Source organism: Pseudomyrmex gracilis, unplaced genomic scaffold, assembly GCF_002006095.1.
Source record: "Pseudomyrmex gracilis isolate BER0280 unplaced genomic scaffold, ASM200609v1 scaffold_209, whole genome shotgun sequence".
In the NCBI taxonomy this organism is placed as follows: Eukaryota; Metazoa; Arthropoda; class Insecta; order Hymenoptera; family Formicidae; genus Pseudomyrmex; species Pseudomyrmex gracilis.
Window position 1 is genome coordinate 1 of NW_018020793.1, and position 10,684 is coordinate 10,684.

General features: G+C 32.2%; 2 protein-coding genes across 6 annotated transcripts; both read right to left on the reverse strand.

Annotated features, from left to right (window-relative positions):
* Positions 1-6: 6 nt before the first annotated feature.
* LOC109858514 (ankyrin-1-like) lies at positions 7-4,185 on the reverse strand. Of its 4 annotated transcripts, XM_020435845.1 has the most exons (12): positions 3,979-4,185; positions 3,673-3,885; positions 3,366-3,566; positions 3,054-3,254; positions 2,738-2,935; positions 2,434-2,631; positions 1,938-2,132; positions 1,633-1,830; positions 1,321-1,521; positions 1,013-1,210; positions 806-904; positions 7-698 (listed from the first exon to the last, which is right to left on the reverse strand). In XM_020435845.1, the coding sequence occupies exons 2-12, from the start codon at positions 3,836-3,838 to the stop codon at positions 40-42; spliced, it is 2,514 nt and encodes an 837-aa protein (XP_020291434.1). In that variant the 5' UTR covers positions 3,839-3,885; positions 3,979-4,185; the 3' UTR covers positions 7-39. The 4 variants fall into 4 exon arrangements, with proteins under 4 accessions (XP_020291434.1, XP_020291433.1, XP_020291435.1 ...); XM_020435844.1 differs by having other exon boundaries at positions 3,673-4,185; XM_020435846.1 differs by lacking the exon at positions 806-904 and having other exon boundaries at positions 3,673-4,185.
* A 1,955-nt stretch (positions 4,186-6,140) lies between these two features.
* On the reverse strand, positions 6,141-9,514 carry LOC109858515 (ankyrin-1-like). 2 transcript variants are annotated; one of them, XM_020435848.1, is made up of 8 exons: positions 9,424-9,514; positions 8,835-9,343; positions 8,528-8,728; positions 8,223-8,420; positions 7,915-8,112; positions 7,608-7,808; positions 7,300-7,500; positions 6,141-7,192 (listed from the first exon to the last, which is right to left on the reverse strand). In XM_020435848.1, exons 2-8 carry the CDS (start codon positions 9,067-9,069, stop codon positions 6,531-6,533), a joined length of 1,896 nt encoding a protein of 631 aa, XP_020291437.1. In that variant the 5' UTR covers positions 9,070-9,343; positions 9,424-9,514; the 3' UTR covers positions 6,141-6,530. The 2 variants fall into 2 exon arrangements, with proteins under 2 accessions (XP_020291437.1, XP_020291439.1); XM_020435850.1 differs by lacking the exon at positions 9,424-9,514 and having other exon boundaries at positions 8,835-9,049; positions 9,146-9,416.
* Between the last annotated feature and the right edge of the window lie 1,170 nt (positions 9,515-10,684).

Consider the following 10,684-nt stretch of genomic DNA (forward strand, 5'->3'; position numbering starts at 1 on the left):
AAAGTAGTTCGTTCTTCCTTAACTTACACACATAGCACTTTAGATGTATTTGAAGTAATTTCTATCATCATTAATATCAGTATTAAAATTACTGACACTAACAGACTTCCAAGTATCTATTAAAATTCTTATGTCAGTATCACTTAGGTAACTAAATATTTGATCAATACACTCACGTGGTAGCTCAGGACAATTACAGAAAAAATAGAAACTTTTAGTGCCTTGTTCGAACAACTCTTTCTTTTCCATACCTTTTCTGAACTGATTTTTTATCATGCTAGAGTATATTGGAAATTTTGTTTTATACTCGTCTGATCTTAAAACCTGCACTACATTTTCATTTCTCATGTATATTGCTACTAGATTTGTATCTTTTATCAAGATATCGTAAAATGATATGTTAGTATTACTAATTTTTTCATTCTTCATGATTGCTACTTCTTTTTCACATTTATCCTGAAAATCCTTCATTTTGTAATTGCGACTCATTGATAAGTGTTCACTTACGTATAAATTTGCAGTTTCCATCTTAACTATATGCTGTTCAAGAATCTCAGCAATTTCTTTACAATAGTAGCGGTTATAAAAGCGACGATAATTTTTATATGATATAGTATTAATGTTAGCACCTCTGTCTAACAGCATCTTAACAGTATCTACATGTTTTTGGTAAACAGCAAACCACAGTGGTGTATCACCTAGTGTAAAGAAAGAGATAAATGTCGCATTAACATAAAACTCCATGTTTTAAAAGATGTTCATCAATCTGTAAATATCTTTTCTCAGCTGCAATTTAAAGTTATACCTGACTTATCACTGGTATTAACGTTAGCACCTCTGTCCAAAAGCATCTGAATACCATTTACATGTCTTATTTGAACAGCGAGAAACAGTGGTGTAACACCTGAAAAGGAAGAGATATGTGTAGAATTAACTCTCCAATTAAACTCCATGTTGTAAAAAGTTTTCATCAATCTGTAAATATCTTTTTAGCTGCAATTTAAAGTTATACCTGACTTATCACTGGCATTAACGTTAGCTCCATGATTTAAAAGTAATTCAGCAATTTCTATTTCCTTATTTACAATTGCATTGTGAAGCAGAGTTGTGCGATCCCGAGTTTCAGCATTAACGTTAGCACCTCTGTCCAAAAGCATCTGTACACCACTTACATGTCTTATTTGAATAGCGACACACAGTGGTGTAACACCTAAAAAAGAAGGGATTTATATAGAATTAACTCTCCAATTAAACTTAATGTTCTAAAAGATGTTCATCAATCTGTAAATATATTTTCTCAGCTGCAATATAAAGTTATACCTGACTTATCACTAGCATTAATGTTAGCTCCATGATTTAATAGTAATTCAGCAATTTCTATTTCCTTTTTTTCCATCGCGTCGTGAAGCGGAGTTGTGCTAGACCACTGATTTTGATGATTAACGTTAGCACCTCTGTCCAACAGCATCTTAACACCATCTACATGGTTTCTTTGAATAGCAAAATATAGTGGTGTAAGACCTGGAGTAAAGGAAAAGATATATGTAGAATTAACATAAACTCCTTGTTGTAAAAAATGTTCATTAATCTGTCAATATCCTTTCTCAGTTGCAAAGAGAATAGGAGTTATACCGTTATTGTTACGGGCGTTAACGTTAGCTCCATGATTTAAAAGTAATTCAGTAATTTCTATTTCCTTATTTTTCATCGCGTCGTGAAGCATAGTTGTGCCATCCCAAGATTTAGCATTAACGTTAGCACCTCTGTCAAGAAGCATCTTAACAAATTGTTCATGTCCTTTTTTAACAGCAAGATGTAGTGGTGTAACATCTGGTGTAAATGTAGATATATATGGAAAATTAACATAAACTCCATGTTTTAAAAAATGTTCACAACATTTATATATATAATTTCTCTAGTGCAATATAGAGTTATACCTGAGTTATTATTAACGTTAGCTCCATGATTTAAAAGTAATTCAGCAATTTCCATTTTCTCATATTCAATCGCATAGTGAAGCGGAGTTCTGCCAGACCCCGGAATTTCGGCATTAACGTTAGCACCTCTGTCAAGAAACATCTTAACTACATTTACATGTCCTTTTTGAACGGCAAGACACAGTAGTGAAATACCTGAAAAAGAAGAGATGTATGTAGAATTAAACTTAATGTTCTAAAAGATGTTTATCAATCTGTAAATATTATTTCTCAGACCCGGTTTCACAATCCGCGGTTAACTCGAATTAACCGAAGTTCGACTTGCTGAGCTCGGTTTAACGCGTTCAATCTTCTTTGTCAAATCTTCGCTAACCAATCACAGTTCATGTTTAAGAAGAAAAGATACGTTACACCGAGTACAGCAAATTGGGCTTCCGTTAATTCAAGTTAACCGTCAATTGTGAAACCGGGCCTCAGTTGCAATATAAAGTTATACCTGACTTATCACTAGCATTAATGTTAGCTCCATGATTTAATAGTAATTCAGCAATTTCCATTTCCGCATATTTAAACGCATTATGAAGCGGAGTTGTGCCATCCTGAGTTTCAGTATTAACGTTAGCACTTCTGTCCAACAGCATCTTAACACCATCTACATGTCTTTGGCGAACAGCGAGACACAGTGGTGTAACACCTGGTGTAAATGTAGATATATATGTAAAATTAACATAAACTCCATGTTTTAAAAAATGTTCAAAAATTTATATATATATTTTTTCAGGTGCAATATAAAGTTGAACCTAAACTGTCACTGGCATTAACGTTAGCTCCATGATTTAAAAGTAATTCAGCAATTTCTATTTCCTCATATTTAAACGCATCATGAAGCGGAGTTGTGCCATCCCGAGTTTCAGTATTAACGTTAGCACCTCTGTCCAAAAGCATCTGTACAACACTTACATGTCTTATTTGAACAGCGAGACACAGTGGTGTAACACCTGAAAAAGAAGAGATATATGTAGAATTACCTCTCCAATTAAACTTAATGTTCTAAAAGATGTTCATCAATCTGTAAATATATTATCTCAGTTGCAATATAAAAAAAAAAAGTTATACCTGACTTATCACTAGCATTAATGTTAGCTCCATGATTTAATAGTAATTCAGCAATTTCTATTTGCTTATTTTCCATTGCATAGTGAAGCGGAGTTGTGCTAGACCACTGATTTTGATGATTAACGTTAGCACCTCTGTCCAACAGCATCTTAACACCATCTACAAGTTCTCTTTGAATAGCAAAATATAGTGGTGTAACACCTGGAGTAAAGGAAGAGATATATGTAGAAGTAACATAAACTCATTGTTGTAAAAAATGTTCATCCAAGTGTTACTATCCTTTCTCAGCTGCAAAAAGAGGAGAAGTTATACCGTTATTGTCACAAGCGTTAACGTTAGCTCCATGATTTAATAGTAGTTCAGCAATTTCTATTTCCTTATTATCCATTGCATCATGAAGCGGAGTTGTGCCAGACCACTGTGTTTGAGTATTAACGTTAGCACCTCTGTCCAACAGCATCTTAACACAATCTACATGTCTTTGTCGAACAGCGAGACACAGTGGTGTAACACCTGGTGTAAATGTAGATACATATGTAAAATTAACATAAACTCCATGTTTTAAAAAATGTTCAAAAATTTATATATATATTTTCTCAGGTGCAATATAAAGTTGTACCTAAACTGTCACTGGCATTAACGGTAGCTCCATAATTTAAAAGTAATTCAGCAATTTCTATTTCCTTATTTTCAATCGCATTGTGAAGTGGAGTTCTGCCAAACTGATCTTCAGTATTAATGTTAGCACGTCTGTCTAGAAGCATCTGAACAATTTCTGGCACCATTTATAACACCAAAATGAAGTGAAGTATTATAAGATTCGTCAGTGTCTCTGTTAACATTACAACCGTTTGTTTAAAGTAGTTTAATAACTTCTGTATGCTTATTCTCAATAGCATCACAAAGTAAATCATATCCTTCTGACCATGCTTGTGAATAAGATAGTCCAAGATAAGTAAGTAACTCCCTTGCTCTTTCTAGGTTTCCTTCACGAACTGCACATATTATTCTGTCGCTTGTACCAATAAAGTCCATGTTAAATATAGTGCTCAGTTTGCATCTGTTTTTCACTAAAATCTTTCTTCTATGTTGTTTCTTTGTTTAAGTTTTAGTTTTGATTTTTCTATAATTATTTATATGTATAACAGCCAATTTTTTCACTTCTAGATAAGTTTTCGATAACTTTATGTAGAAGATATCTCCCAAAATTGGTTCTTCTTATTGGTTCGCAGAGAAATTTATCCAGAGGATAGCTATCGAGAGGTGTGAAGAAATCGGCCGTAAGTCGAAATTGTTAGTTCGCATAAAATCTAGGTAGCGGTAATGGGAGCTTTTCAGCTACGTACAGAAGGCGTCAAAAAGTTGCAGAGTTGGTGCGGGGATGGGAGAACACGCGAGGCAGTGTTGTTGCCACTGAACTATAATGGCTTAGTTTACATCGTGCAATTGATACGCGTATCAAGTGATACAAATAACAATGTAAACGCATGAAACGTATTTTAAAAAGTTATAAGTTGATTAAAAGATATAGGGTTAAGATTATAAACTTATAATCTTTTAGTCTCTCTGATCAAAATGTCTTGCAGAAAAGGTATGACTTGAGGAGAAGATGAAACAAAGACATTTTTGGAATTATGCCTAGAAAAGCAAATTGTTGTTTTAATGGACGGAAAAAAAACACAAACATATAGATATTTTAAATTTATTAGTTGAAGATATATGGAAAAAAGAGGCTTTTTTAAAACGGCTCAAGCTATATATTTTTGTACACTGTTATTATTCATCCTTTTTCAAATAAATTATACAATCTACATTATACACGTTTTTTATTGAAACAAATTATACATGATCTGCAACAAGAAACTCAAGCACATTAATTCCAACTATCACTGCTAGGAAGCAATCGACATAAATTATATTCGTATTATTGTTTTCTTTTAGTACGTTTGATGTAAACGCACCCGCACTAAAGGCTTTGGTACGCACCAAACTTAATACGCGTATCAAGTTTTGACCATAGACGTATAATATATAGACTGCGCGTTCCCCACCTTTGCCATGTTAAGAAAATGTCTTCAACGTGGAGAGAGAGACAGCTGGTGTTGAATAGTAGCCTCATCTTTGTCTAGCGAAGTAGTGGGGGAAAAAAAAGTCTTCGCTGATTGATAGAATAGTAGTGGAAAAGTGGGGATAGAAAAATAGTGGAAGCACTAAACTCTATATACACTGGAATGCGCATCAAGAAAAATTCATGGTACAAATTGAATAGCGCCATGTTTGTTTGGCCTGGTATTTTAGCAAATCAGAAGCGTGTTCTGTGTTCCGCTACAATATGAATAACGGAGATGAAAAAGTACCAAAATAGAAAAAGATTATTCAGGAGTTTAAGTAGTAATAAAATTACATAAAATTATAAATATTTATTTTTAATATTTTAATTATAAATATGTATAAAAAAACTTTTGCTCGTTAATACAATATAAAAATAAATTTGCGTATTAATGCAATTTAGAAACCTATTTTTTTAATGGTAAAAAAGCACGAAGTACACGCGCGCTAATTGCAAAATATCATTATATGTTATGTTGCAAAATAACCTAACGATTTTTTTATTCTACATTGTTAACACATGCAGAAACTGATATCAGAGAGAAACCTGAGAGCGGCCATCCTAATGTAATTTTTTACGACGGTTTCAGCCGCTGGTTTTAGCCGTATTTCCACAAAAGTGGAACTCAAAGGCCGTTCTACATTAAACGCAAGTAGCAGATCTCGTGGAATTGACCAATTGCAGAGTCAAATCAGCCAATCGCCCAACGTGATTGATCAGTTCCACGAGATTTGCTACCAGAGAGAAACCTAAGAGCGGCCATCCTATAGTAATTTTTGATTATCTCTCAACTGGTGTGCAACTGTTGAGTCGTCTAAACGAACCCATTTACATTTTATGGGTAAGTTCCACTTGCCGTTCGCAACGCTCACGCTCATTCCACGAACTCGCATGTTCCAACTTCGAAACAACGGGTCCTTATATATATATATATAAAGAAAATACATACATATGTCTGTGATAAAAACAAAGATTAATTCAAAGCTTTCCAATCTAATTTTATTTTTCAAATTAATAAAAGAAATTACACGTATTACACTCTGTTCAATAAAAGAGTATCATCGAATTAATGTATATAAATTTTGCGTTATACAAATGTTATAAAATCTGACACAAAGTTTGAAAAAAAAGGAGATATAAAACAGTCTACTTTTCCTTGGATCCACCATACAAGAACACGTCCAAGAGAATGTAAACGTAAAAAAGAACTTTCAAAAAAGTAGGATAAGATAAAATCTTAAAAACAAAATAAATTCACAAAATAAGATAGTAATCTGTATTTAAAATACAGCAATAATCTAAGTTTTTATACCTGTTATTTCATGTTTAAAGTAGTTCGTTCTTCCTTAACTTACACACATAGCACTTTAGATGTATTTGAAGTAATTTCTATCATCATTAATATCAGTATTAAAATTACTGACACTAACAGACTTCCAAGTATCTATTAAAATTCTTATGTCATTATCACTTAAGTAACTAAATATTCGTTCAATACACCCAAGTGGTAGCTCAGGAAAGTTATAGAACAAATAAAAAATTTTAGTGCCTTGTTCGAGCAACTCTTTCTTTTGCATACCTTTTCTGAACTGATTTTTTATCATGCTAGAGTATATTGGAAATTTTGTTTTATACTTGTCTGATCGTAAAACCTGCACTACATTTTCATTTCTCATATATATTGCTAATCGATTTGTAGCTTTTATCAAGATATCGTAAACTGATATGTTAGTATTACTAATTTTCTCATTCTTCATGATTGCTACTTCTTTTTCACATTTATCCTGTAAATCTCTTATTTCATAATTGCTGCACATTAATAATAATTGGTCACTTACGGATAAATTTGCAGCTTTTATCTTAACTATATGCTGTGTAAGAAAGTCAGCAATTTCTTTACAAGAAATGCGACAATAAGAGTCATAATAATAGTTATATGATATAGCATTAATGTTAGCACCTCTGTCTAACAACATCGCAACAACTTCTACATTTCCTTTTTTAACAGCAAGACACAGTGGTGTAACACCTGGTGTAAAAGAAGAGATATATGTTGCATTAACATAAAACTCCATGTTTTAAAAGATGTTCATCAATCTGTAAATATCTTTTCTCAGCTGCAATTTAAAGTTATACCTGTCTTATCACTGGCATTAACGTTAGCTCCATGATTTAATAATAATTCAGCAATTTCTATTTCCTTATTTTCAATCGCATAGTGAAGCGGAGTTTTGCTAGACCAATGATTTTGATGATTAACGTTAGCACCTCTGTCCAACAGCATCTTAACACCATCTACATGTCCTCGTTGAACAGCAAGACACAGTGGTGTAAAACCTGGTGTAAAAGAATAGATATATATGTAGAATTACTAAAAAGTCCATGTTTTAAATATGTTCATCAATCTGTAAATATCTTTTCTCAGCTGCAATATAAAATTATACCTGACTTAGGCCTGGCATTGACGTTAGCTCCATGATTTAATAGTAATTCCGCAATTTTTATTTCCTTGTTTTCCATCGCATCATAAAGCGGAGTTGAGCCAAACTTCTTATTTTGATGATTAACGTTAGCACCTCTGTCCAACAGCATCTTAACACCATCTACATGTCGTTGGTGAACAGCGAGACACAGTGGTGTAAAACCTGGTATAAATGTAGATATGTATGTAAAATTAACATTAACTCCATGTTTTAAAAAATGTTCAAAAATTTTTATTTATATTTTCTCAGGTGCAATATAAAGGTGTACCTAAACTGTCACTGGCATTAACGGTAGCTCCATAATTTAAAAGTAATTCAGCAATTTCTATTTCCTTATTTGCAATCGCATAGTGAAGCGGAGTTCGGCCATTCCGATTTTCAGCATTAACGTTAGCACCTCTGTCCAAAAGCATCTGAACACCACTTACATGTCTTATTTGAATAGCGATACACATTGGTGTAACACCTGAAAAAGAAGAGATTTATATAGAATTAACTCTCCAATTAAACTTAATGTTCTAAAAGATGTTCATCAACCTGTAAATATATTTTCTCAGTTGCAATTTAAAGTTATACCTAACATATCACTGGCATTAACGTTAGCTCCATTATTTAAAAGTAATTCAGCAACTTCTATTTCCTTATTATCCATCGCATCGTGAAGCGGAGTTCTGCCAAACACAGATTTAGCATTAACGTTAGCACCTCTGTCCAACAGCATCTTAGCACCATCTACATGTCCTTGTCGAACAGCAAGACACAGTGGTGTAAAACCTGGTGTAAAAAAATAGATATATATGTACAATTACTAAAAAGTCCATGTTTTAAATATGTTCATCAATCTGTAAATATATTTTCTCAGTTGCAATATAAAGTTATACCTGACTTTCCACTAGCATTAATGTTAGCTCCATGATTTAATAGTAATTGAGCAATTTCTATTTGCTTAGTTTCCATCGCATAGTGAAGCAGAGTTGTGCAAGGCCACCAATTTGAATAATTAACGTTAGCACCTCTGTCCAACAGCATCTTAACACCACGTACATGTTGTTGGTGAACAGCGAGACACAGTGGTGTAAAACCTGGTGTAAATGTAGATATATATGTAAAAATAACATAAACTCCATGTTGTAAAAAATGTTCAAAAATTTATATATATATTTTCTCAGGTGCAATATAAAGGTGTACCTAAACTGTCACTGGCATTAACGGTAGCTCCATAATCTAAAAGTAATTCAGCAAGTTCTATATCCTTATTTTCAATTGCATTGTGAAGCGGAGTTCTGCCAAAGTGATCTTCAGTATTAATGTTAGCACGTCTGTTTAGAAGCATCTTAACAATTTCTATGTCACCATTTATAGCAGCTAAATGAAGTAAAGTATCATAAGATTCGTCAGTGTCTCTGTTAACATTACAACTCATTGTTAAAAGTAGTGTAATAATAAATTCTGTATGCTTCTTCTCAATAGCATCACAAAGTAAATCATATCCTTCTGACCATTCTTGTGAATAAGATAGTCCAAGATAAGTAAGTTACTCCCTTGTTCTTTCTAGGTTTCCTTCACGAACTGCACATATTAACCTATCGCTTGTACCAATATAGTCCATGGTAAAAATAGTGCTCAGTTTGCATCTGTTTTTGTCTAAAATCTCTCTTCTATGTTGTTTCTCTGTTTAAGTTTTAGTTTTGGTTTTCCTATAATTATTTATATGTGTAAGTCGCAATTGTTAGTTCGCATAAAATCTAGGTAGCAGTAATGAAAGCTTTTTAGCTACCATCATGGAGAGATGGAGATAAAGGAGGGAGCGTTGTCGAAAAAAGTTGAAGCCTATGCAGCCATGATTATATGAGCCACTAGTACTGCCATCTGTTAGAACTTTACAATACTTCGATGGAATAATGCCCAGAATGATATTTTAAGAAATCTAATAAAATATGTACTTAAAAAACTAACAAAAAAAAACAAAATTTAATAAATTATAATTATAGATATTATATTATAGATATTTATAACATTTAATAAATATAGGTAAATAAATAAGTAAATGAAAAAAATAACTTATAAACATAATTTACTGTCCTGCAAATAATATTAATTTATTATGAAAATGTCTCTTGCTTACATTATTATTCTTATTATTCTGTTTTACAATAGAAAAAAATCTTGTCTGTACATATTTTATTATAATACTTTTAATTTAATTTATTTTATGACATGTTAAATAGATCATATGAATGTGTTATCAATTCTTCAAATATATTAATCATATTTAAAGTTAAAAATACATTTTGTGTAATATAAAGAACGGAATATTTTGAACTAGAAGGTATATTATTTTCTTTTATAGCAAATCTGATAATCTTTTCTGTTTCAAGGCATATTTTTATCACGCTTTCTGAAGGATATGTTAAACTTTTACGATCTTTTATTTGTATAATTTTCTTTGATTTATTATTATCAATTAAAGCATTAACACAAATATCACACATGATGTATTTAATTAAATATCTTACAATAAATCCAGTTATGTAACTTATGACTTCTATNGAATATTGATCTAAATTAATAATATTATAAATTAATGCTGGAATATAAGGATGGATCGTGTTCAACTGAAATTTGATTAATATACTTTTCAGTGGCAAATTTCTTTTTCTTAATCCTCTCTTTATTAAAATTTTTCACACTTTCTTCCTGTCACTAACGGATTAATACGCATCAACGTCATAGACGTATAATATACATATAGACTACGCGTTCCCTACCTTTGCCATGTTAAGAAAATGTCTTCAACGTTGAGAGAGACAGCTGGTGTTGAACAATAGCCTCATCTTTGTCTAGCGAAGTAGTGGGGAAAAAAAAGTCTTCGCTGATTGATAGAATAGTAGTGGATAAGTGGTGGTGATGAAGAGTGAAAGAGATTAAAACCCGGTTTCACAATTCGCGGTTAACTCGAATTAACCGAAGTTCGACTTGCTGAGCTCGGTTTAACGCGTTCAATCTTCTTTGTCAAATCTTCGCTAACCAATCACAGT